At 47.9% G+C, this 27,590-nt stretch overlaps 1 protein-coding gene across 1 annotated transcript; it reads left to right on the top strand.

Moving 5' to 3' along the window:
- On the top strand, nt 1-26,976 carry GNL3L (G protein nucleolar 3 like). Its single transcript, XM_031660594.1, has 15 exons — nt 1-7; nt 4,928-4,989; nt 6,017-6,124; nt 7,166-7,282; nt 8,839-8,922; nt 9,092-9,227; nt 10,111-10,214; nt 14,105-14,249; nt 16,793-16,880; nt 17,400-17,574; nt 17,664-17,806; nt 18,122-18,258; nt 20,400-20,527; nt 24,248-24,467; nt 26,350-26,976. The coding sequence occupies exons 1-15, from the start codon at nt 1-3 to the stop codon at nt 26,430-26,432; spliced, it is 1,737 nt and encodes a 578-aa protein (XP_031516454.1). The 3' UTR covers nt 26,433-26,976.
- The last annotated feature ends 614 nt before the right edge of the window (nt 26,977-27,590 follow it).

Here is a 27,590-nt window from a genome sequence, read left to right as displayed (position 1 = left end):
ATGGGAGGTATGGGATTAACGAATACAGAGATCTGCTTTTGAGTACTGATAAATTGGTGATTTTAGGCCTAGATGATGTTGGTGGATGCATTGAGGCTCAGAGAGGTTTTAAAAAATTCTTCAAGGTCATATAGCTAGGTAGTTGTTGAGCCAGAGTAAGAATATCTGCTGGTTATAAAATGGTAGCTGTTTTCTCTCTGGAGTTGTTGAAAAATCTATGAGCAGAGGCTCCTGAGTGCTGGGAGGGATGACTGACTGTACCCCCTTCTTTTTCCCTCCCCGCTTCTCTTCTCCCCTCTGAAGCACATTCTTTTTCTCTCCAAGTGATGTATTTTCTTTCATTGTGTGCTTGTATCCATTGCAGGCACTCAGTTTCCAGGGAAGTTAGGCTGATGGAAATTGTTGAGTAAAATGTCCAGACCTGGTTCATTCCAAACCTCACATTTTTGTTGTTGTTGTTGTTGCAACATGAGTACTTCAGAAGAAAGGAGACTGGAGGTCTGTTTTGTGTTTATTTATACTGTTTATTTAAATTTGACCCATTCACATTTGTTATGAGACGTTTATGTCTGGTCAGATTTCTACTGTCTTATTATTTATTTATTTATTTTTTTGAGACGCAGTCTCGCCCTGTCACCCAGGCTGGAGTGCAATGGTGCGATCTCAGCTCACTGCAACCTCCGCCTCCTGGGTTCAAGCGATTCTCTTGCCTCAGCCTCCTGAGTAGCTGGGATTACAGGTGCCTGCCACCATACCCAGTTAATTTTTGTATTTTTAGTGCAGACAGGGTTTCACCATGTTGGCCAGGCTGGTCTCGAACTCCTGATCTCGTGATGCGCCCACCACAGCCTTCCAAAGTGCTGGGATTACAGGTGTGAGCCACCATGCACGGCCCTGTACCATCTTATTTTATATTTATTGTTTATTTTGTTTCCTCTTATTCCCTTATTTATGCTTTGCTAACTTGATGAAGTTTTTAAACAATTCTCCATCGGTAATTAAAGTTATGTTGGTAATTGTTTTCATATTTATATCAAACATAATTAATTCTGTATTTCTCTATCACTTTACCAAAGTTAAATAATGACTATTTTGTAACCTACCCTTTCAAAATGAAACCTTTAGCATGCTTTCATGCTTTTGCTTTTCCAACCCCCATTACTTGATTTCTGGATTTTGTTGAAATCATTTGATATTTCAGTTCTGAACTATTTCCTTATGATATGCTTCTTGGATTTTAAGAATCCTTTTTTTTGTTTGTTTGTTTTTTTGAGACAGGGTCTCACTCTGTCGGCCAGGCTAGAGTGTAGTGGTGTGATCATGGCTCACTGCAACCTCTGCCTCCTGGGCTCAAGTGATCTTCCTGCCTCATCCTCCTGAGTAGCTGGGACAACAGGCATGTGCCATCACACCTGGCTAATTTTTTTTTGAGACAGAGTCTTGGTCTGTCGTCCAGGCTGGAGTGCAGTGGTGCGATCTTGGCTCACCGCAACCTCCACCTCCTGGGTTCACTCAATTCTCCTGCCTCAGCCTCTCGAGTAGCTGGGATTACAGGCGTGTGCCAACACACCCAGCTAATTTTTGTATTTTTAGTAGAGACAAGGTTTCACCACATTGGGCAGGCTGGTCTCAAACTCCTGACCTCAAGTGATCCATCCACCTTGGTCTCCCAAAGTGCTGGGATTACAGGCGCGAGTCACCGCACCTGGCCCGCAGCTGATTTTTGCATTTTTTTGTAGAGACGGGGTTTCACCATGTTGCCCAGGCTGGTCTTGAACTACTGAGCTTAAATGATCCACTTACCTCGGCCTCCCAAAGTGCTGGGATTATAGGCGTGAGCCGCTGCGACTGGCCCTTAGAATCCTTTCTTAATATATCTTCCAGTTCTTAGCCACATGAGAGCTTGCTTGTTTACATTCAGTGATTTTCTTTTCTTTCTTTCTTTCTTTCTTTTTTTTTTTTGAGATGGAGTCTCACTGTGCTGTCCAGACTGGAGTGCAGTGACACCATCTCGGCTCATTGCAGCCTCCACCTCCCGGATTCAAGAGATTCTCCTGCCTCAGTCTCCTGAGTAGCTGGGATTACAGTTGTGTGCCATCACGCCTGGCTAATTTTTGTATTTTTAGTAGAGATGGGTTTCACCATGTTGGCCAGACTGGTCTTGAACTTCTGAGCTCAAGTGATCTACCCGCCTTGGCCTCCCGAAGTGCAGGGATTGTAGCTGTGAGCCATCACTCCTGGCCTCAGTGATAAGTTTTAGTAGATTTCCTGTCCACCACTATTTGTTTCCTTTTGCTTGGGATCTTTATTCTGATTTAATTTTTATTTTGCCAGTAGTTTTATCCAAAAGGAAACACAGGGCCAGGCGTGGTGGCTCATGCCTGTAATCCGAGCACTTTGGGAGGCTGAGGCGAGCCAATGACTTGAGGCCGGGAGTTTGAGACCAGCCTGGCCAACATGGCAAAACCCCATCTTTTGTAAAAACACAAAAATTAGCCAGGCACAGTGGTGCACACCTGTAATCCCAGCTACTCCGGAGGCTGAGGCAGGAGATTTCCTTGAACCCAGGAGGTGGAGGTTGTAGTGAGCTGAGGTGGCACCACTGCACTCCAGCCTGGGTGACAGAGCAAGACTCTGTCTCAAAAAAAAAAAAAAAAAAAAAGAAAGAAAGAAAGAAAGAAAAGAAAAAAAGACAAGTGGTAATCTTTGCTCACCTGAAAATGTCTTTTTGTTACCTTCACATAGTAAGAGTGATCTATTGGTTAGAGTTTTCTCTCTTTATCTTTGGAGTTCAGAAATTTCATCAGGATATGTTCAGGGTATGTCTTTTTGGTTGTTAATCTTTTTTTTTTCTTTTCTTTTTTTTTTTTTTTTTTTTTTTGGCAGGGTCTCTTTTTTCCAGGCTGGAGTGCAGTGGTGCCATCGTAGCTCACTGTAACTTTGAACTCCTGGGATCAACCAGTCGTCCTGCCTCAGCTTCCTGAGAGCTAGGACTACAGGTGCGCGCCGCCACACTGGGCTAATTAAAAATTTTTTTTTGTATAGACGAGGTCTCACTATGTTGCCTGGATTAGTCTCAAACTCCTGGTGTCAAGCGATCCTCCCACTTCAGCCTCCCAAAATGCTGGGATGACAGGGTGAGCCATGGCGCCCAGCCTTGGTTGTTAATCTTGTTGCTACCTGTTTCTGTCCAATCTGAAACCTCAAGCCTATGTTCAACTTAAGGAACTTTCATCTGTTATTTCAGAAAATTATTGCTTCTCCATTTGTACCCTTTTCTCTTTCAGGAACTCCTGTTGTTTAGATTTTAGCTTTCTTGGCTCTATTGTCCATTTTTTCTTTTATATTTTTGCTCATCATTTCCATTTCTTTGAATTTTTGCTCTAAGTAAGCTCCCTCCTTTGGTCTTCTAGCTTATTAATTTGATTGTTAGTGATGTCTTTTTTGTTTTTCACTATTTCTATTGAATTTTTTTTAAGAGACAGAGTCTCACTATGTTGCCTAGGCTGTTCTCGAACTCCTAGGGTCAAGTGATTCTCTTGCCTCAGCCTCCCAGCTAGCAACAGGCAGGTGCCAATGTGCCCAGCTTCAGTTTTGACTGTTAGAGCAGTCTGTGTTTGTGTATTTTTTTTTTGAGAAATGGAGTCTTGCTATGTTGCCCAGGCTGGATTAGAACTCCTGGGCTCAAGGGATCCTCCTACCTTAACCTCCCATGTAGCTGGGACTACAGGCATGTGCCACTGCACCTGGCTTTTGAATTTTTATTCAGTGTCAAGTTTTGGGAAATCTTTTTTTCTCACACAGTTCCTTTGAAGTATCTTCTTGATTCTCCTTAAGAATTTGCAGTAGCTCGAGACTAGCCTGGCTAACATGGCAAAACCCCGTCTCTACTAAAAATATAAAAATTCGTATTTTTGTATATGAATTTGGGAGGCTGAGGCAGGAGAGTCGCTTGAACCTGGGAGACAGAGGTTGCAGTGAGCCCAGATCATACCACTGCACTCCATCCTGGGCAATAGAGCAAGGGTCAGTCTCAAAATAAAAAAAAAAAAAAAAAAAAGAATTTGCAGTAGAATTTAAGTTCTGTTTCCTACATTAACTCTGCAGTGGGAGTCAACTGATGTAATTGTGGAGCCTGTTCTCTGTGTGGTATTCTTGAGCTGCTCATATAATATATTTGTTTGTATATATCCTGACCTTCTAGAAACTCCTGTCTCTGTAGGAATTCCTTGAACCCCTGTGAAGGTGGTAAGAATTAAAGGGAGCCATTCTTTCTAATAGGCCAACTGTGAACGGGATGAGAGATGGGACTTCTTACTGAAGAAGGGGAGAGGCCTCATAAGTTCCTGGGCTTTGCCAAGTCGTGATTGGAGAAGTGGTAGATCTCTCCTTTTTGTATCTGAGGCAGGCGGCAGCATTTTGGCTGAGTGGGTCAAGTCCCTTTGGAGGCAATGGCCTGAGCAGGGTCAGCAGGAAGGGACAGTTGTTTCCCTACATACTGAGGGCATCTGCCCAGGCTTAGTGGGCTGGGACTCCTTAGATTACCTTCTCATGCTGCCAACTCCCTCACCTCAGCCTGGCACTTAAAAAAACTCCCTCACCTCAGCCTGGCACTTGTTGCGTTGCCCCCAGTAGGAAGCTCTGGGGGAAAGAGGAGTCACAAGCACACATTCAGATTACTCTCTGTACAGAATTCGTCTCAGAATTATTTGAGTTTGCAATGAAATAATGTTGCAAACATTATATCCAGTACTTCCTCCAATACTATTGCTGCCATCCGCATCTCTTGTCTTGTGCTGGATCTAGACAGACATGGTATCTGAGGCTTCCTAGCTAGGTTCCCAGTGTGGCCTGGCCTTGATTCAGGTGTCAACAAATATCGAGTAGGTAGATGACGGCTCTTTTCTTTCTTTTTTTTCTTTTGTAGAAAATAAAAAGCCAAGTGAAGGTTCCAAGGGCCACAGGAAGATAAGTTGGCCCTGCCCTCAGGTAAGGCATGCCTGTTGTTGATGGGAAGGTCAAGAGCAGGTTGCTTGTCCCGGGAGAGGCCCACTAAACCCAGTAAATATTGGGTGACTCTGGACAGAGTGCCACATTGGAGTCAGTGGATCTGGCTTTCCCTCCCTTTCTGGGTGGCCACAGCAGAGAATCAGCAGCATTTTTCCCAAGCCATATGCAGCTTCGTGCTTGATTTACCTTGGTAGGGATTATCATTATCCCCATGTTTTAGTTGAGAAAACTGTCAGTGAGAAAGCTCCTAGGTTCAAGGTAACACAACTGGGATTTGAGACTGTCTGATTCTCAAGTCCCTGTTTCTTATGGAGAAGAGGGAGGCCAAAACATCATGTTTGGTTCCTGGATCTCCTGGTCCTGCTGGGAAAGGTGTAGGTAAGTAAGGCTTGGGAAAGAGCAAGGAGAAGAAGGTATAGGCCAGAGAATGCTTGGGTTCTCACAGTTTAGCGTGGGTGAAGCTCTCAAACTTTAACCAGTCCTCTAGAATCACCTGGAGGATGGGGGAAAACATCGATTGCTGGGCCCCACCTCAGAGTTTCTGATTCAGTAGGTCTGGCATGGCATCCGATGATTTGTATTTCTAGCAAGCTCCCAGGTGCTGCTGCTACTGCTGGTCTGAGGACCACTCTTTTGAGAGTCACTTGTCTGGAAAGGTTTTCCCTGGGCCTTGGGAAACCTTCCCAGCTGCCCTTCCCCTCTGAGAGGTCTCTTGTCAGTCCCTGCCTGGCTATGGGAGAGAGGAGCTCTACCAGCCAGACAGGCAGATCTTTGGGGATGGAACCCTTTTTGCCTACCTCTCCTTTCTTTGTCCCCACAACTACACTTCTCTGAGAAGCTTTAACTCCTGCTGCTCACCTTGGGAGTGGGAGGATGAGAGGATTGAGAGATAGAAGGGGCGTTTATGAGGGGATATTGTCTTCCTTCTAGGGCTTCTTGCTGCCTTTTTGAGGTGATTTCCATGGGTTCATTACCTCTGTTTTTTTCTCTCTTATGTGGTGGCCAGACTGCAAAGCAAAATGGGAAGAAAGCAACCTCTAAAGTGCCCTCTGCACCTCATTTTGTTCACCCCAATGATCATGCCAATCGAGAGACTGAATTAAAGAAGAAGAGGGTAAGCTTTTTGCCTTGGTGGGGAGAGAGAGGACCTGCCTTGAATGCCAGGTCTGCAGAAGTGTTGAATGGAAGGGCAAAGGCAAGAGTTGTTAGGGTTGTTGAGCCTATTTGTGGAAGCCGGGAGAGAGGGAGGTTACCATGATACTGGATTTATGTCACCATTTGCTCACCACCCAGTCCATTGCTGTCCGGCTTATGTTTCCACTGCTCTGCTGACACTACCCCTGCTGGCCTCATCAGCGCCTTCCCTGACATCACATTCATGGATAGTGTTCTTCCCTCATCTTATCAGAATGCTCAGCATTTGAGGCCATGCTTTCTTTGAAGCACGTGGACTTTCTTGTCATCTCACTCTCCTGGATGTCTTTCTTCTTCTTTGACTAGCCACTGACAGTCTCTTTTGCCACTTTTTCCTCTTTCTTATCTTTTTTTTTGAGACAGAGTTTCACTTTGTTGCCCCGGCTGGAGTGCAATGGTGTGATCTCGGCTCACTGCAACCTCTACCACCCAGGTTCAAGCGATTCTCCTGCCTCAGCCTCCTTAGTAGCTGGGATTACTGGTGCACACCACTGCGCCCGGCTAATTTTGTATTTTTAGTAGAGATGGGGTTTCACCATGTTGGTCAGGCTGGTCTTGAACTCCTGACCTCAGGTAGTCCACCTGCCTTGGCCTCCCAAAGTGCTGAGATTACAGGCGTGAGCCACCCTGCCCGGCCTTCTTCCTTATCTTTAAATGATGAAGCGTCCCAAGACCTTGACTTCTTTCCATCTCTGGTCGTAAGTGGTTCCACCTGCCTAGTATACATTCTCTCTCTGCTTTTTATACTCTCTTTTTATTTTTCTCTGCCACTCTTCCCTTCATCTCTCTTTTTCTTCTTCTCAAACCCTCATTTCCTGCTGTCATATCTTCCCTCTCCCTGGACCCTGCTCCTCCCACCTCTGCCATGTCGTGGACAGAGCATTTCCTCTGTCTGTCACCCATCCCTCCCTTAGGCTGCAGACCCAGTCAGCTCCAGTCCCAGTGTGTGTTCACTTGTTAGGTTGAGGAGATGAAGGAGAAGCAGCAAGCTGCCCGGGAGCATGAAAGACAAAAACGCAGGACCATCGAGAGCTACTGTCAGGATGTCCTAAGACGCCAGGAGGAGTTTGAGCGTAAGGTAAGAGTGCAGTCCTTGCCCCTGGGTAGGTTTGCTCAAAGCATCTTTTGCCGTTTTTCTGTGAAAGGGAAGAAGGAAGGGTGTGAAGTTGTTGGAGGGGAACAAGGGAATCAGTGTAGAGACGATGGAAAACCGTGGGGATGGTCAAAGGGAGGAAGGGAGGGATAGAGGGAGATAAAGGGCCATTTTGAGCCTTACCTGTGACTGGACACCCCTGGAGAGCTCCTCTCTCCCAAGGTTGAGCCTAAAGACTGGGGCTGGTGGTGGGATCGGGGGCCGGGAGAGTTACATGTGACCAGGGGACGGGGTTGGGGCAGAGGGAGCGAGAGTATGAGGAGAGGATTGAGAGACAGAGAGGAGCATATGTGAGGGAATGTTGTCTTCCTTCTGGGGCTTCTTGCTGCCTTTTTGGCAGATGTTCTTGTCTCACACACAGAATACACACTTGCCAGCTCATACTCCCTTTTCTGACATGCAGTGTGTATGCCTCCCCCATCCTATGTCCCTCATAGATTGTTTTTTTCACACCTCCCTCTTCCATCCCTCCCTTTCACACCCATGTGCACACTCAGGTCTGCCACGGTGCTTGAGCCTGAGCATGCATAGGCACACATGGTGCGTGGGGTTCTGTCCATTTTCTTCAGTTCCCAGCTTTATTGGTTAGTCAAGCTACTTTTAGTATTTTCAAGAGACTCCCCATAATTTTTTAATTATTATTTTACTTTAAGTTCTGGGGTACATGTGCACAGCGTGCAAGTTTATTACATATGTCCATGTGCCATGTTAATTGTGCTATGCCCATTATTTCGTCATTCAGGTATATCTCCTACAATGCTATCCCTCCCCCTCCCCCCCACTTGTGACAGGCTCTGGTGTGTGATTGTTCCCCTTAATTGTGTCCGGAGTGTTCTCATTGTTCAATTCCCACCTGGGTAGGAACATGCGATTGTTTGGATTTCTGTCCTTGCGATAGTTTGCTGAGAATGATGGTTTCCAGCTGCGTCATGTCCTACAAAGGACATGAACTCACCCTTTTATGGCTGCATAAGTATTCCATGGTGTATATGTGCTTACATTTTAATAATCCAGTCTATCATTGATGGTTATTTGGAGTTGGTTCCAAAAGTCTTTGCTATTGTGAATAGTGCTGCAGTAAACATAGGTGTGCCTGTGTCTTTATAGTAACATTATTTATAATCCTTTGGATATATACCCAGTAATGGGATGGCTGGGTCAAATGGTATTTCTAGTTGTAGATCCTTGAGGAATCGCCACACTGTCTTCCACAATGGTTGAACTAGTTTCCAGTCCCACCAACAATGTAAAAGTGTTCCTATTTCTCCACATCCTCTCCAGCACCTGTTGTTTCCTGACTTTTTAATGATTGCCATTCTGACTGATGTGAGATGGTATCTCATTGCGGTTTTGATTTGCATTTCTCTGATGGCCAGGACTCACATGATTTTTTAAGCCTCCTAGAGTTTCCAAAGCCCTGCTTCTCTTTCTCTCTCTCTCCCCCTCCTCCCCTGGACCATTCTCTTTTTTTTCTCCTTCAGGAGGAAGTTTTGCAGGAATTAAATATGTTTCCTCAGCTGGATGACGAGGCCACAAGGAAGGCTTATTACAAGGAGTTCCGTAAGGTACAGGGTTCCATTTCTTCAGGCTTTCGGGGGAGGGTTCCAGTCCAGCCTCATTTCCTCTCCATTTCTGTTTTTTCCTGACTGAGATGGAGACTTTTTGTTTCATGGGACTGCGTCACTGCTACCCTATCCTTTCCCTGCCCTTATCCCCTGGTCCTCTGCCCTGCAGGTGGTGGAATACTCTGATGTGATTCTGGAAGTCCTGGATGCCAGAGACCCATTAGGCTGCCGCTGCTTCCAAATGGAGGAGGCTGTCCTGCGAGCACAAGGCAACAAGAAGCTGGTCCTGGTCTTGAACAAGATTGGTGGGTGTTAGGCAGGATTGGGTGTGACAGGGAAAGTGGGCAGGTCATCTTTAACGTCTAGCTTGGACCAGACACTGAACCCAGCAACTCAGTGATACTCATAATAGTCATTTAAAGTAGAAATTTTTGTTCTGATTTTCAAAGCCTGTATCACAGAGTATAGTACAAGTTAGGTGTGGAGTCCAAGCCTGTCTGCCTTTCAGTCTCCTATTCTTGCCATTTTGAGCCTTCTCTGTGATTGGACAACCTTGGAGAGTTCCTCCTCCCTCATGCTGGAACTCACAGCCTGGGGCAGAGGAGCACATGGGCTCAGGAGTCACTCAGGTCTGGGGTTCGGCCCCTCACCTGTCCTGATTCTTTTCTCTGAGACACTGAATAAGTCATGCCACTTCCAAGAGCTCCCGTTTCTCTAGCTGTAAAATGGGCCATGAGTATCCCAACCTCACAGATTCGTTATGAGAAGTAATGATAAAATGCTTGGTACATGGTGGTCAGTACGTCACACATGATAGCCATTCTTGTTAGGGTTATCTTTGACATTTGGCCCAACCTAGAATGACCCAGAGAGGGGATAGGAAACAATATTTAGGAGGCCTCTGATGCTCCTGACGCTGTTTTGGAAAGAGAACGTTTGGGACCAGAAAGCTAGTTTGTCCATTCCCTGAGGGAACAGAGGCCCCCTCAGGGAGGGTTAACGCAACCCATAGACCAGACTGTTCTTTCTAACTCCAACCTGCGGACTGGATGGGAATGACAGGGCCATTCGAGAGACCTGTTGATGGTAGGTGGGCCTAGCTTTGGGTATGGGTGGAGGTGTCTTTGGAGGGAACCATGGAGGTGTTGTTCTGCTTACCAGCCCCATCTGTTCCTATATTTACCCCAGACCTGGTCCCCAAGGAGGTTGTGGAGAAATGGCTGGATTACCTTCGCAATGAGTTGCCAACTGTGGCTTTCAAGGCCAGTACCCAGCATCAGGTCAAAAACCTGGTAAGCCTGGGGCTAGGGTCATCTAGCTGCTTTCAGGGTAGTTTGGGGCCAGAGTTGGGGGGAGTTGTGACTTGGACTGGAACCTCCAGCCCTTTAGTATTAGAACTGGGCCTTCAACTTTGAGCTTTTTGCTCCACCAAGAGACTTTTTTTTCTTTTTGTTTTTTTTGAGACGGAGTTTCACTTTTGTTGCCCAGGTTGGAGTGCAATGGCGCGATCTCGGCTCACTGCAACCTCCACCTCCTGGGCTCAAATGACTCTCCTGCCTCAGCCTCCCAAGTAGCTGGGATTATAAGCACGCGTCACCATGCCTTGCTAATTTTTGTATTTTTAGTAGAGATGGGGTTTCACCATGTTGACCAGGCTTGTCTTGAACTCCTGACTTCAGGTGATCCACCTGCCTTGGCCTCCCAATGTGCTGGGATTACAGGCATGAGCCACCATGCGTGGCTGGTGACTTCTTAATATTAGTTTCACTTCACTTCTTCCTATATTATCACTCTTCAGGAAACATTTCTTTTTTTTCAGTTGTAAGGATAAAACATAATGTCTATGGAGAATTTGTAAAATACAGTTAACTACTTGTTTATTTATTTATTTATTTATTTGAGACAGAGTCTCACTCTGTCACCCAGGCTGGAGTGCAATGGCGTGATCTTGGCTCACCGCAACCGCTGCCCCCACCAGGTTCAAGCAATTCTCCTGCCTCAGCCTCCTGAGTAGCTGGGACTATAGGCGCGTGCCACCATGCCCGGCTAATTTTTGTATTTTTTGTAGAGATGGGGTTTCGTCATGTTGGCCAGGCTGGGCTCAAGCTCCTGACCTCAGGTGATCCACCCGCCTTGGCCTCCCAAAGTGCTGGGATTACAGGCCACTGCTCCCAGTCTAACTTTATTTTTTATTTTTTGAGACAAAGTCTCACTTTGTCACCCAGGCTGGAGTGCAGTGGCACTGTCTCGGCCCACTGCAATCTCTGCTTCCTGGGTTCAAGTGATTCTTGTGCCTCAGCCTCCAGAGTAGCTAGGATTGTGGCTAAGTTTTGTATTTTTTTTTTTTTAGTAGAGATGGGGTTTCACCATGTTGGCCAGGCTGGTCTCGAACTCCTGACCTCAGGTGATCCACCAACCTTGGCCTCCCAACATGCTAGGATTATAGGTGTGAGCCACTGTGCACAACCAACTACTTGTTAACTTTAAAAAATACATATACCTCCAGTCATTTTTCTCTTTGAAACAAATCACAATTTTTCCCAATTATATCATTAATAGAGAAATATGTATTCATTATAAAATATTAATACAGAAACTGATTGCTTCTGGGAGAGAAATTGGATACTAAGGGACATTTTTTTCAATTTTGCATTGGATGTTAAACTTATTAAAAAATAAAGTAGAAAAAATAAAATTAACTACAGATAAAGCTTAAATACCTTTTCACCAGTCTCCCTAATTCTAGTCTCTTTATTCATGCCCAGAGGTAACTACCATTGACAGTTTGGTGTGTATTCTTCCAGACTTTATTTTAGATACAGGGTCTCAATTGGTCATCCAGGCCTCAGTGCAGTGGTGTGATGATAGCTCATTGAAGTCTCAAACTCCTAGGCTCAAGACATCCTCCTGCCTCAGCCTCCTGAGTACCTTGGACTATAGGTGCATGCCTCCATGCCAGGCTAATTTTTATGTTTTATATTTTTGTAGAGATGGGGGTCTTGCTTTGTTGACCACTCTGGTCTCAAACTCCTGGCCTCAAGTGACCCTCCCATCTCAGCCTTCCAAAGTGTGGAGATTACAGGCGTAAGCCACTGCACTCGGCCTTCTTCCAAACGTTATTCTGTGCTTTGGATATACATAGAAGTGTATATATAAAGAGGGAATACTGTTTGGAAGTATTATGTATATCATTCTGTGGCTTAGTTTTTTTTCTCTTGGACATCTTTCTATAGACATGTGCCTTTTTGATGCTGAATACAATTAGTTTCCAGTTTTTTATCGTTATAACCTAGGCTTCTGCAAATACCCTTGCATGTGTCTCCTTGGCACATGGGCAGGTGTGTGTTTGTAGGTGAGGTAGAGAAGGGGAGTGGCTGGGTCATAGCCTTTCTGCATTTTACTTTTACCTATACACTGATGAATCGCCCTCCATGATGGCTGTACCAATTTATACTCCCACCAGTGGGGTAGATGAATGCGTGAGAGGGCCTCTTTTCCTGCACCCTTGGCAACATTTGATAGCATTAAACTGTTAAACTTTTCAGAAACATGATACCTTATTTACATTTTCTTGGCCTTCTTAAAATTTTCACTTTAATTTTTTTTGAGATGGAGTTTCGCTCTTGTTGCCCAGGCCGGAGTGGGATGGCACGATCTCGGCTCACTGCAACTTCTGCCTCCCAGGTTCAAGCGATTCTCTTCCCTCAGCCTCCCGAGTAGCTGGGATGACAGGCATGCGCCACCACGCTTGGCTAATTTTGTATTTTTAGTAGAGACAGGGTTTCACCATGTTGGTCAGGCTGATCTTGAATTCCTGACCTCAAGTGATCCACCTGCTTCAGCTTCCCAAAGTGCTGGGATTACAGGTGTGAGCCACCATGCCCAGCTTCTTGGCCTTTTTGATGGCAAAAATAGAAGCTGCCTTTTCTTTTCTTTCTTTTTTTTTTTTTCTTTTTTCTTTTTTGAGGTGACGTCTCACTCTATCGCCCAGGCTGGTGTGCACTGGTGCAGTCTTGGGTCACTGCAAACCTCTGCCTCCTGGGTTCAAGCGATTTTACTGCCTCAGCCTCCCAAGTAGCTGGGATTACAGGCGCATGCCACCATGCCCAGCTAATTTTTGTATTTTTAGAGACGTGGTTTTGCCATGTTGGCCAGGCTGGTCTTAAACTTGTGACCTCAAGTGATCCGTCTGCCTTGGCCTCCCAAAGTGCTGGATTACAGGCATGAGCCATAGCACCCGGCCAGAAGCCACTTTTTCTAACAGCTGTATTTCATTTGTATTCCACTTTTAGGATATAGCTTTTTAACCTCTTTCTTATTGGTGGATGTATAGGCTAATTCCAATTTTGTGATATTGGAAACAATTCTGTGGCTGGGCACGGTGCCTCACGCCTGTAATCCCAGCACTTTGGGAGGCCAAGGTGGGCAGACTGCTTGATGCCAGGAGTTTGAGACCAGCCTGATTAACATGGCGAAACCCTGTCTCTACTAAAAATACAAAAATTAGCCGGGTGTGGTGGTGCATGCCTGTAGTCCCAGCTACTCGGGAGGTTGAGGCATGAGAATCGTTTGAACCCAGGAGGTGGACGTTGCAGTGAGCCAAGATTGTGCCACCACACTCCTGCCTGGGTGACAGAGTAAGACTCTGTCTCAAAGAAAAAAAGTAAGGGAAGAGGAGGGAGGAAATTCTGGGCAGAGGAGGTGGCATCAGGAGTAAAGAGGTGGCATCAGGAGTAAAGGTTGGGATGGCCTTGTCATGTGTGAGGAATTGAGGGAGGGTAGGCTGTGGGCCAGGCTGCCGCTCATCCCTGCGTAGGCAGGGAGGGTGGGCATCCCTGTTGTGCACACAGGGCCTGGAGAAGGGAAGCAGGCTTTGCTGGACATAGGCCTGTGAGAAGTAGACCTGGAGCTCAAACCTGCCCTATCTAGAGCCAGGATGCCATCCGGCCACTGCCAAGGGAGGCAAGTGACATGTGTCCAGGCAGAGGCAGGGGCAGAGAAGACTGGAGACACAAAGACAGTGGAGGGGAATGGGGAAGTGACACGTGTTCAAGATCTGTGTGAGAAGCCTTCTGTTTCAGGCTGAGGAGCTCAGTGATCATAGGGAGGCCCTGAAAGTTAAATCTGGGCTCAGACCTCATCTACCACCTGATGTCTCTTTAATATTCATTTTATTTTCCAGAATCGTTGCAGCATACCAGTAGATCAGGCCTCTGAGTCACTGCTGAAAAGCAAAGCCTGCTTTGGAGCTGAAAACCTCATGAGGGTTCTGGGGAACTATTGCCGCCTTGGTGAAGTGCGCACCCACATTCGTGTGGGTGTTGTGGGTAAGACCTGCTGGGTGGTCATGGGGCCCAGGCTTCTTTCTTGGGCGGACACTTTACTGGGGGAAAGGATCCTGGGAGCTTCGTTGTCTTTTAGGGGAAGAGAGGAGTGGTTCAGGAAGGGTTTCATGACTTGTAATTTGGATGGGTGGGCATCACTGTGTATTGAGTATTAGATCCATGGAGCAAATGCAGGGTGCCAGGCTTGGAGTTGGCACCATCTCATCCTGTCAGAGCTGTGGGAGGGTGGGGTGACCATCTGCCTTTTACAGATGAGAATTCTGAGTGAGGCCCAGAGAAGGACAAAGGGACTTTTGTTGCCCAGCCTTGTGCAAGACAAGGCAGAGCTGAGGATCAAACCTAGGCCTTTCTGGAACACAGGTTCCTGAGGGAGGAATGATGGGAATGGAGTAGGGAAATTGAGAGAGGCAGAGATAGATGACCAGAGAGAGAATGTGAAGCCACGTGAGAAAGACATTGGAGAGAGAGCTAGCCGCTGAGAGGGTATAGGTATGCATACCGGGATAGATACAGAAGAAGACACAGAGAACGCACTGGGAAGCCAGATGGCAGGGTTGGTGGGGAATGGAAAGAGGAGACAAATTTACATGATGGAGGCATGCAAAGAGGGAGATACAATCAGAAACACCAAAAGGGACATAGAGACAGACATGCATACAGAGATCTGCTGAGGGAGACATAGGAAGGGCAGAGATAACCCATGTATGTAGAGAGGCAGATGTATTCCTAAAGAAAGAATGAGAGAGACAAACACACTACAGGGATAGAGACAGATTCAGAGAGAGAGATACATGGAAGCAGACTGGACAAGGCTGTAGATACAGAGGAACACATACACATAGCTCTTACACATACAGATCCACAAACACATACACAGACCCACGCTACAGACCCAGAGATCCAGAGGAGGCACATCTAGAGAGACAGAGCCAGAGTCAAAATGCATGCAGACCAAGCCCTTTGCCCCCACACCCACCCCAGTGCTGCTCCCTCATTGCACATAGAACCACAAGGAGGGCCGGATGTGGCAGCTCATTCATGCCTGTAGCCCCAGCACTTTGGGAGGCTGAGGTGCACAGATCACTTGAGGTCAGGAGTTTGAGACCAGCATGGCCAACATGGCAAAACCCCACGTCTACTAAAAACACAAAAATTAGCTGGGTGTGGTGGCGGGCATCTGTAATCTCAGGTACTCAGGAGGCCGAGGCAGGAGAATAGCTTGAATCTGGGAGGTGGAGGTTACAGTGAGTTGAGATCATGCCACTGTTGAGATCCAGCCTGGGCAACAGAACGAGACTCTGTCTCAAAGAAAAGACACACATGTGCCCACATACACTTTGACCCTTGAACATAATCACGTACCCAGAGTCACAGAGGGACACAAATACACAGACATGTCACGATAAGGCAGGTATGTGTACCTGTACAGAGAGAAATAGAGACATACAGAGAGGAGGTTAAGGAGGCGCAGACAGGGAGAGAGTAGAAGAGACACCGTGAGACACATACAGAGAGGCACCCACGAAGTGACCAGCCCACAGAGACAAGGAGCGTGGACAGAGGCTGACAGGAGTTGGCATGGAGGGAATTATAAATAGAGGCAGAATTGGTGGGGTGGAGAGAATCAGAAAAGAACAATGGCCAGAATGAGAGACAGACAAATTGGCAGAGAGAGAGGTACTTCGATACAGAGGCACAGAGAGAAACAAAGATAAGATAGAGAAAGAGACTGAGTGGGAGAGACAGGAAAAGGAAAAAGTGGTGATACTGAGAATGGGAATGACAGAGAGAGAGAGAGAGATGCAGAGACTTTCATGCATAGCGATATTTAGAATGAGAATGACTTAGAGAGAGGGAGGGGGGAGAGAGGTGTGCAGAGGCTTCATGCACGAGAGGTATACTTAGACATATACTTTTTTTTCCTTTAGGCAATCAGCTTTCTCGGGTTGAAACAAGTATATGCTTGAGACAATAGTACACACATGTAAATTGAGCACATACAGAAAGAGAACGGTGAGAATGAGGCCCAGTGAGGGGAAACACAAAGACATCCACAGGCTGAGAATGGCTGACAGATGCCCAAACAGCAAAATACACACCTCAGGTAGACAGCTGCACAGAGAGACTGGCATCTGGAGATGACCTCCATCCCCATCCATGGAATGATACACCCAGACAGGTTGTTCTCTGTTTCTTAGACATTTCTTGATGTCCACCTTCTGTTGGATTGTGCCACTGAGGCCTTGCATTGAGGACCTCTGCCTGGCTGATTGTGGGTGGGAGGTTGGTGTCACATCTAGAGAGAGGGACATACCTATCTAGCATGCTCACAAATGGAGGGGAGAGGTAGAAAGGCCCTATAGGGGCTTTGTCAGGGCCCGGGGTGGGAAGGGAGGAGGCCAGGCTCAATTTTTTGGTTTCCCCATGGCCTGGTTACTGCCCCTGGCTGGGCCTCCCTCACACAGGCTGGCCTGAGTGTTCCTGAGGGCCTCTTCTGCCCTGAGCCATCTGCTGCTACTTTGTAGGTCTTCCCAATGTTGGGAAGAGCAGCCTAATCAATAGCCTGAAGCGCAGCCGCGCATGCAGTGTGGGAGCTGTTCCTGGAATTACCAAGTAAGCACCTGCCTGCTCCCCTACTCCACAATTCCTTGACCCTACCATTTCCCCCCAACTCCCATGCCTTCAGCCCCTGTCCCTTTCCTTATCGTGGACCATCCCCTGATGCTTTCCCCAGGCATGGGAGTCTCATAGCCCTCATTTTCCTGACACATCCTAGGTGTAGGCAGGTCCCCAGATGGGTGGTTCGGGTTAGCGCCTTGAAGCTTCTGAATAACCATGCAAGATTGGGCTACTAATGGGAGCTCTGTTGACTGGATGAAGCAGCTGAGGCTTGGAGAGTCAAGCCTGCCCAAGGGTCCTGCAGCTCAGTCCCCAGTGGCAGATGCTAGATTAGAATTAGCCTCAAGTCTGTAGAGCCCCAGTCACCCCTCCTCCAGCTCTACATCTCTCCACCTTCATCTCTAATAACACCTTCCCCTCACTCCTTTACACCCCCACATCCCAGACCCACCTTCGTGATTGGGGCCTCTACGATGCCAGCCACATCCGGTCTTTCTTCTTCCCTGCCCCCAGATTCATGCAGGAGGTCTACCTGGACAAGTTCATCCGGCTGCTGGATGCTCCAGGCATTGTCCCAGGGCCCAACTCAGAGGTGGGCACCATCCTGCGTAACTGCGTCCACGTGCAGAAGCTGGCAGACCCTGTGACCCCAGTGGAGACCATCCTGCAGCGCTGCAACCTGGAGGAGGTCTGCAGCAGAGCCCTGGCTGATGCCCTGCCCTACTCCAAGGGCCCTTCATTCTTCCTCATGACTTCTCTCCTTCCTCCCGTCACCAGATTTCCAACTATTATGGCGTCTCTGGGTTCCAGACCACTGAGCACTTTCTTACGGCAGTGGCCCACCGTTTGGGGAAGAAGAAGAAGGGAGGCTTATACAGTCAGGAACAGGCGGCCAAAGCTGTCCTAGCTGACTGGGTGAGGTGAGGAGGAGGTTAGGGGTAAGGGTGAGGCCCACTGGGAGCCTGGCTCCACAAAGGCTCATCTGTGCTCATTGCCGTTGGGGCAGCTTGACTTCCTGGGTCTTGGGGCAAAGGATGGCCAAGGTGCCAGGTCATGTCCTGCTCAAGACTTTATGCCCAGTGATTATCCAGCAACTCAACTCCTTCTTGTTCAGAAGCCACTGTCTGGGTTTTCTTGTTCCCTTGCTGTTTCTGGCCTACAAACTCATCGTCTCTTGGATTGTCATTGGTTCTCTCAGTGACAGCACCACTAATCTCCCCTATTTCCCAATGCAGCGGGAAGATTAGCTTCTATATACCACCACCACCCACTCACACTCTGCCCACCCATCTCAGTGCTGAGATTGTTAAGGAAATGACCGAGGTCTTTGATATCGAGGATACTGAGCAGGCCAATGAAGACACCATGGAATGTAAGTGTGGGCAGGGTGGGTCCACTTGGTCTTGCACTAGTGGGGCCACGCAGACCTGACAGCAAATCCCATGTTTGACCTCCCGCTTCCTTGGCCCTACTTGGGCTTTGGGCAAGTTGCTTAAGCAGCTCGAGGCGTAATTTCTTTTCCTGCAAGGTGGGGAATTCTAATCTGGCCCTGGCAGGGAGGGTGGGGGGTGGGGGGAGGGTGGTTGCGAGCTTTTGGTAAATACGAAAGAAGGTACCTGGTGCCCATTGAGGTGCTCTGGAAATGTGAGGCTCCATTCCTGTCTCTTGGGACCTGGAATGGACTGAGATGTTCTCTCAAAAACTCTCTAATGTTGCCTTAGGCTTTTTCACAACCATTTCAGGTCCATTTCTAGATTTTCCTTCTTACTCCCATTGGTGAATAAGGTACCCAAGTCACAGAAAGCTGATATTTGCCAAAGGATATCAGCAGAGGTGCCTTTGACCCGGTTCTCCTGCCCTGTTGAAGACTCTTCCAGCTCAGAGGAGCTGGGTGTCCAAAAGTATAGACTGCCTGGATTCAAATCCGAGCTTTGTTTCCTTTTTACTGTGTGATGCTAAACAAATTACTTCACTTCTTTGTCTCAATGATGTTATCTGTAAAATGGAGACAATAAGTCCACCCGATAAGGTAGTTATGAGGATTTATTTAATATGTAAAAGACATTTAGAACAACAGTGCCTGGCATTTAGTAAATAGATGCTCAGTAAATGTTAGTTTTTATTAAGATGCTTATTTGCTGGGGAGCAGAGATGTGACTCTCAGAAACTCCTGAGAATGTTTGCTCTCCTCAGATACTACTCTCTGCAGCCCTGGCTTGTGGCTCCCTGCTTCATTCTCTACACTGCCTAAGGAAGGTATCCAGTGCCCTCTGGGCTTGTCTGTAGACATTATGGGGTAGTTGAGGAAGCCTTGGCTAGCCTGGCTTCTAGATACTCTATTTTTTTCTCTTGAGGTCCAGTAGTTTTCCTTCTCTGGGTCTTTTAGTGTCCTTGTATTACACACGAGGTTAAGAGGACTTGCCTGCTTTCTAGTTTTCCCATGTGGCTTTGGGCAGGTCATCCCCCTGTCTGAATTTGTTTCTTCTTCTTCTTTTTTTTTTTTTTTTTGAGGCAGAGTCTTGCTTTGTTGCCCAGGCTGGAGTGCAGTGGTATGATCTGGGCTTACTGCAATCTCTGCCTCCTGGGGCCAAGTGATTCTTGTGCCTCAGCCGCCTGAGTAGCTGGGACTAGAGGTGTGCACCACCATGCCTGGCTAATTTTTTTATTTTTAGTAGAGATGGGGTTTTGCCATGTTGGCCAGGCTGGTCTTGAACTCCTGGCTTCAAGCAATCCACCTGCCTTGGCCTCCCAAAGTGCTGGGATTACAGGCATGAGCCACTGCACCTGGCCTTAGTTTCCTCCTCTGTTAAGTAGGGCAGTTGAGAAGGGTTTGAGCTTATGTTCTTATGATGATGCTTGACCCTGGCTGGATGTGAGGGCAAGAGGTGCTCCATCACTGAGAATGCATTTTGGCAAAAGATCGAGGTCTGAGAAATTGAGAAGACAGTGAGGAACAGGTTAGTGGTGAGCGTTTTCTGGAGGAGGTGGCCCTAGTGCTGGATCTTGAAGGGTGAGTAGGGATTAGAAGGCCAAGTGTAGGGAATAGGGACAAAATTATACAAGCAGGCATAAGGGTAGTGGGGCACAGGGCAGTGGGCACATCTGAGGGTTGCAGTAGAGGCCAGCTCCAGGCAAGGGACCAGAGAGAGGAGGAGAAAGTCTGGTCCTGGGGAGGGAATCCCAGTGCCTGCCATTTACAGAGCAGCATCTTGGGCCAGAGCATTACAGGCATCTGCCATGTCTCACAGCAGCCCAGTGTGAAGAGGGCTTGTGGAATTCCCATTTTCCAAATGAGAAAGCTGAAGCTCTGAGTCCAGCTCCCAGCAAGTGAATGTCCTACTGCAAAACCCATACGTTTAATTCTTAGTCATGTGGCCTCTCAGCAGGAGTGAAAAGTTCCTGCACCTGACTTCCCTGGGAAGCATCTGTGTATCCTTTTCACTGAGGCCTGACCAGGGGGGCTGGCTACAGAGGGTAGCCAGGGCCCTGACAGTGGTGTTGGTTGTGTTAAAGGCTTGGCCGCTGGAGAATCTGATGAGCTGTTGGGTGACACGGATCCACTTGAAATGGAGATCAAGTTGCTCCATTCTCCAATGACGAAAATAGCAGATGCCATTGAAAATAAAACCACCGTGTATAAGGTACCTGTCATCTTTGTTCATGGCAACCCTCTTCTCTCCCCAGGGCTCTGGGAAGTGGTCAGTCCCTTTTACCTGCCTTTCGTGTGGTAAGATGTGGGTGGTTCACTTGCTGCCTGTGGGCTTCTGGATGCCTGGCCTAGTGCATCCTTTACCAAGCAATGACAGGTCCAGGAAGCAGGCATGCTCTCTAAGGCAGCTTTCCCAGCCCTGGTTCTAGCCCATAGAATAGGTGTCACTATCTAGCCACCCAGTTGTCCAACTTGCAAATGACTCTTTCTTCTCCCTAACTAGTACCAGGATTTTTTTTTTTTTTTTTTTTCTCTTTTGAGACAGAGTCTCACTCTGTCACCCAGACTGCAGTGCAGTGCCGTGATCTCGGCTCATTGCAACCTCCTCCTCCCAGGTTCACGTGATTCTCCTGCCTGAGCCTCCCAATTAGCTGGGATTACAGGCACGCGCCACGATGCCCGGCTAATTTTTGTATTTTTAGTAGAGACAGGGTTTTGCTATGTTGGCCAGGCTGGTCTCGAACCTCTGACCTCGGGTGATCTGCCTGCCTTGGCCTTCCAAAGTGCTAGGATTGTAGGCATGAGCCACCACGCCTGGCCTGGGATCTTATACTCTGTCAGTCACCAAGACCTATGTCCTCCTCCTATGATTGCTTATCCTTTTTCATCCCAGAGCCCATTCCTGTAACCCTAAACTAAACTTCCAGCCCTCATTTACTTGGACATATGTCCCAAGGTTTGTTGGTTGGTTGGTTGGTTTCTTTTTCTTTCTTTTTTTTTCTTTTCTTTTGAGACCTGAGACCTCATTTCCGTTTTAGGGCTGGAAGTGCAGTGGTGTGGATCTTAGCTCACTGCAACCTCCACCTCCTGTCTCATAATTCTTCTGCCCTTAGCCTCCCCGAGCAGCGATCACAGGTGCCCCACCATGTCTGGCTGCAGAGATGGTTTCACCTATGTTGGCTGGCTGGTCTTGAACTCCTGACCTCAGGTTGATCCACTGCCTTGGACTCCCAAAGTGCTTGGGATTACAGGCGTGAGCCACTGCACCTGGTCGTGTCCCATGATTTCTAATGGCCCAGTCTGACCATGTCACCTCCCCTGCTTAAACTCATTTCATGGCTCCCCAACACCTACACGATCAAGTCCATATGCCTGTGACCTGCTGTTCAAGATCTGCAGGGCATGATGTGATGACTCCTAGAGGTTTTTTCTGCCTCGTCTTCTGCCAGTCCATCCCCCATCTCTGCCCTTGAGGAGTTCATATTTTAGTGGGTTTCAGACACAGACATCCGCACTGTGATGGAGACTCATAGGGTGTGGATAGGGGTCGAGGTTGGGACAGCATGGATCCAAGGACCCTAACCTGTACTACCTGTGGGTCAAGGAAGTCTTGCTCAAGTATTAGTCCATTTTCATACTGTAAAGAACTGCCCGAGACTGGGTCCTTTATAAAGGAAAGAGGTTTAATTGACTCAGTTCAGCACAGCTGGGGAGACCTCAGGAAACTTACAACCATGGCAGAAGGTGAAGGGGAAGCAAGGCATCTTCTTTACAAGGTGGCAGGAAGGAGAATGAACACAGGAGGAACTACCAAACACATAAAACCATCAGGTCTCATGAGAACCCACTATCACGATAAGAGCGTGGGGGAAACCACCCTCATGATTCAATTACCTCCAGTTAGTCTCTCCCTTGACAAGTAGGGATTATGGGAATTATGGGGTTTACAATTCAAGATTAGATTTTTGGGTGGGGACACAGCCAAACCCTATCAAGTCATGTCTTGAAAGCTGAGGAGTTCTCTGGGCAAGGGCGGTCAGCAGCATGTGGTCCAGGACCCAGCTATGTTGACCAGGCTGGTCTCGAACTCCTGACCCCAAGTGATCCGCCCTCCTTGGCCTCCCAAAGTGTTTGGATTACAGGTGTGACCCACTGCGCCTGGCCAGAGACAGACACCATTTTTGGTACTCAGGTGTGCTCTATGTTTTTCTAGTGTTCAGTCAGGAATGACCCCTCCCCATCAGTAGTATGTTGAACACCACTATCATCCCTAACCTCAGTCACTCATCCTTCATGTTTCTAATGAGCAGTTACTATACTCTGATTAGTGGTATAGATTGCTGTACCTTCTTTAGCCTGGTTGTTTCCTGAAGATGGAACTGAGGCTGGGCGTGGTGGCTCATGCCCGTAATCCCAGCACTTTGGGAAGCCAAGGTGGGTGGATCACCTGAGGTCAGGAGTTCGAGGCCAGCCTGGCCAACATGGTGAAACTCCATCTCTACTAAAAATAAAATTAGCCAGGTGTGGTGATGCGCACCTATAATCCCAGCTACTCGGGAGGCTGAGGCAGGAGGATTGCTTGAACCCAGGAGGCATAGGCTACAGTGAGCCAAGATCATGCCACTGCACTCCAGCCTGGGCGACAGAGTGAAACTCTGTCTCAAAAAAAAAAAAAAAAAGAAAGATGGAACAGAGTCACTCATTTATCTGTCCCCAGCAGTGCCCCACACAGAGCTGGACACAAAGTAGGTCTCAAAAAAAATTTTTTTTTTTTAAGACAGGGTCTTGCTGTGGCACTCAGGCTGGAGTGCAGTGGTGTGATCTTGGCTCACTGCAGCCTTAAACTCCTGGGCTCAAGCAATCCCCCCACTTCAGCCTCCCAAGTGCCTGGGATTAGAGATGCAAGCCACCATGCCCAGCTAATTTTATTTTTATTTTTGAGACAGGGTCTTGCTCTGTTGCCCAGGCTGGAGTGCAGTGGTGCAGTCTTGGCTCACTGCAACCTGCACCTCCTGGGTTCAAGTGATTCTCCTGCCTTAGCCTCCCAAGTAGCTGGGATTATAGGCACTCCCCACCATGCCTGGCTAATTTTTGTATTTTCAGTAGAGAAAGGATTTCACCATGTTGGCCAGGCTGGTCTAGAACTCCTGACCTCAAGTGATCTGCCTGCCTCAGCCTCCCAAAGTGCTAGGATTACAGGCTTGAGCCACCGCACCCAGCCTCCCAGCTAATTTTTAACAGAATTATTTGTAGAGACGAGGGTCTCATTTTGATGCTTAGGCTGGTCTCAAACTCCTGGGCTCAAGTGATCCTCCTGCCTTGGCCTCCCAAAGTACTAGGATTACAGGCCTAATACTAGTGAACCACTGTGCCCACCAGAATTTTTTTTTTTTTTTTTTTTTTTGAGACAGAGTCTGTTACCAGGCTGGAGTGCAGTGGTGCGATCTTGGCTCACTGCAACCTCCGCCACCCAGGTTCAAGCGATTCTCTTGCCTCAGCCTCCCAAGTAGCTGGGACTACAGGTGCGTGCCACCACGCCCAGCTAATTTTTGTATTTTTAGTAGAGACGGGGTTTCATCATGTTGGCCAGGATGGTCTCGATCTCTTGACTTCGTGATCTGCCTGTCTCGGCCTCCCAAAGTGCTGGGATTATAGGCATGAGCCACTGCGCCCGGCCTACCTTTTCGTTTTATTCTTGTAAAGGCCATGCATACTACCCCTTATCCATCTCCTATTTGACAGATGAGGAAACTGAGGCTGAGAGTTAACTAAGCACTTGCTGGAGTGTGGTGGGGCCAGAATTGGAGCCTAGTTCCACATGGCTCCAGGCTCCTGTTCTTACCCAAGCCTGTGTCCCTACCTTTTCTGCAGAAGTCTTTGGAGGTTCTCTGGGGGTCAAGACCTCATCATTATGTTTTCTGTCTCTCCCTAGTTTGGAGATCTCACTGGGTATTGCACCAATCCGAACCGTCATCAGATGGGGTGGGCTAAATGCAATGTGGACCACTGCCCTAAGAGCAACAATATGGTGGATGTCTGCTCAGTGGACCGCCGCCCAGTGCTGCAGAGGATCATGGAGACGGACCCGCTGCAACAGGGCCAGGCTCTGGCATCTGCCCTGAAAAATAAGAAGAAGATGCAGAAACGTGCAGGTGGGAGCCCCTGACCACCCCTGTGCTCTAAAGAGGGCCCACATGGGATCTGTTTTTGTTTTTTTCTGGCTTACTGCAGCCTCTGTCCCTGGGTTCAAGCGATTCTCCTGCCTCAGCTTCCTGAGTAGCTGGGATTACAGGCACCAGCCACCATGTCTGGCTCATTTTTGTATTTTTAGTAGAGATGCTGTTTTGCCATGTTGGCGAGGCTGGTCTGGAACTCCTGACCTCAGGTGATCCACCTGCCTCGGCCTTCCAAAGTGCTAGGATTACAGACGTGAGCCACCGCATGTGGCCCCACCTGGGATCTTGATTGGGGCTCCTGAATGAGTATCTCTCTGTGTCCAGCCCCAGTCTAGGGTTGGGGGCAGGGATGAGCTAGGAGGCTCAACTACCAGCCACAGTGGTTCTCAAACTTCAGCTCGCATCAGGATTCCCTGGAGGGTTTGTTAAAATGCAGATTTCTGGGCCCCTCCCTCATAGTTTCTAATTGAGTAGGTCTTATGTGGGGCCTTTTAGAATTTGTATTTCTAACAGGTTCCCAGCTGATGCTATTTCTCTGGGGATCACATTGGGAGAACCACTGGCCTGCCTAGTCTATGTTTCAAATAACCATCATTTATTTATCAGGTACTCTCTATTTGTTAGGTAGCTTGCAGGCTATATATAATTTTTACTTTATCAATAGGCACTACACTCAAAATCCTACAGGTACAGGAGGATATACAGTAAAATCTCTCCCACCCCTTAGTCATCCAGACTGCCCCCTCGTCAGCCAGTTAGCTTCTTGTGTCTTTCCCGAGATAGACACACAAGCAAATATCTATATATTCTTTGTTCTCTTTTTCCACACAAATGCCAATCTACTGGACACATGGTTTTGCCCTATCATTTTTCCACTCAGTATATCTTAGGGATATGTCTACATTAATACACAAAAGAACTTCTTCCCCTTGTTTTAATGGTGGTACATTGTGTAGCTGGCCCATTTGGGTTTCCATGCTGTACTTATTTTCACTAACTCATTGCAAAAGTCTTACCCTTATTTGATAAGTGAGAAAACTGAAATCCAGAGACATTAAGTGACGCACTGAAGGTAAGACAACTAGTAGTTGATAGAGCCAAAATACAGACTTCGGGTTGATTGACCACATCAGCCCTATTCTTCGAACTAGATTGTGTTCTGTAACCAAACATACACAATCAGACATTCACTCTTGGCCTGGCTCCACTATGAGTCCTGGGAATTCAGATGAATTGCCCTGGAACTCCTAGTCTTATTAGGGAGTGGGGAGGAGACAAGAAAACAGACCTTGGCAGCATGAGCACATAGTAATCACACTGAAGACCCAGCAAGCCCAGTGAGGGAACCTAACCCAGCCTGGGAATGGTGGTTGGATAGGGGTGATCAGAGAAGGCCTCCTGAAGGAGGTGAAGTCTGGGGGGCATCCTGAGAAACAACAGGGTATGTCTGGGGGATAGGAGGTGTACGTGGTGAACATTCAGGCTCAGAGCCCCTACGGCCATGTTGCCTTTTGCTGTGAGAGCCTTGTTTTGAGGGTAATGGTAGAGCGCTAAGTTTAACACAGTAAAGGAAAATTATTGCTTTGGTATTTGGACAAAAATACTTGGAGCCCAGTGAGTCTGAAACCCTGAGATAGAAGCTATGTTGGGATGATCATTTCACAGATAGAAAAATGTATCGTCTACCTGTGAAGCTGAGCAGTGGCTTCCAGCACTCACCAGTTTTGTGGTAGTGTTTGGGGGTAAGTGAGCCAGTTCAGGAGCTTGGTGCAGACCAAGGTAGGTGTAGGCCAGCGTCAGCAGGCCTCCTGGTGGCAAGCCAGCCACCAAAATACTGCCTATATTTCTCCATTTGCAGATAAAATCGCCAGCAAGCTGTCTGATTCCATGATGTCTGCTCTCGACCTCTCTGGCAATGCTGATGATGGTGTTGGTGACTAATCGACTGATCTCACTTCCCTTCCGCTCCAAGCACCAGTTCCAGTGGTACGGGGGAATACCAGTGAAATAGTTTGGTTCTCCCTGAAGCATCTGCATATTGAAAGAACGCTTTCCCAACTATGTGTCTTTTCCCTTTCCTCCAGTAAAACAGTCCTGGCTAGGTGCCGTGGCTCACGCCTGTAATCCCAGCACTTTGGGAGGCCGAAGTGGGTGGATCACCTGAGGTCAGGAGTTCGAGACTAGCCTGGCCAACGTGGTGAAACCCCATCTCTCCTAAAAGTACAAAAAAAATTAGCCAGGCGTAGTGGCAGGCGCCTGTAATCCCAGCTACTTGGGAGTCTGAGGCAGGAGAATTCACCTGAACCGGGGAGGCGGAGGTTGCAGTGAGCCTAGACGGCACCATTGCACTCCAGCCTGGGCAACAACACGAAAATCCATCTCAAAAAAAAAAAAAAAAAGTCCCAAGGGACTGCAGCTGCCAAATCCTATATCCTCTATTTAACCCCTACTCTGTTTTAGAAGAGAAATAAAAGAAGTATCAGCAGAGCTCAGGCGCTAACATCTGTGGAGGGCTGACCTCCTACAAAACTCTGTCTACAAAACTCTCTTAGGCCGGGCACGGTGGCTCAAGCCTGTAATCCCAGCACTTTGGGAGGCCGAGACGGGCGGATCACGAGGTCAGGAGATCGAGACCATCCTGGCTAACATGGTGAAACCCCGTCTCTACTAAAAAAATAACAAAAAACTAGCCGGGCGATGTGGCGGACGCCTGTAGTCCCAGCTACTCGGGAGGCTGAGGCAGGAGAATGGTGTGAACCCGGGAGGCGGAGCTTGCAGTGAGCTGAGATCCGGCCACTGCACTCCAGCCTGGGCGACAGAGCAAGACTCCGTCTCAAAAAAAAAAAAAAAAAACCTCTTTTAGATAGGTGAATATGCCACTAGAGGTTGGGCTGCTGGTAGACCTGGGGGTCCCTGTGGGAGGGTGAGGGTTTCTTTACCACCCCACAGGAGATTTCAGTGGCAAGGCATGCCTGCCGTGGGCTTTGGGCCATGCATCTTCCAAGTCCATAGGTCTTCACCTGGGTGGCAGTGAGAGAAAGTAGAAAGTAATGAGCCTCCTGTGTCTCTGGAAGGTTCTAGGGATAGGGTAGAGGGAAG

Source organism: Papio anubis, chromosome X, assembly GCF_008728515.1.
Source record: "Papio anubis isolate 15944 chromosome X, Panubis1.0, whole genome shotgun sequence".
NCBI lineage: Eukaryota > Metazoa > Chordata > Mammalia > Primates > Cercopithecidae > Papio > Papio anubis.
This window is presented reverse-complemented; position numbering and strand designations above follow the sequence as displayed.

Coding starts and splice junctions, on each gene's coding strand:
- GNL3L (XM_031660594.1), top strand. Junction 18,259..20,399: donor CAATGAAGACACCATGGAAT/GTAAGTGTGGGC, acceptor GTTGTGTTAAAG/GCTTGGCCGCTGGAGAATCT. Junction 20,528..24,247: donor ATAAAACCACCGTGTATAAG/GTACCTGTCATC, acceptor GTCTCTCCCTAG/TTTGGAGATCTCACTGGGTA.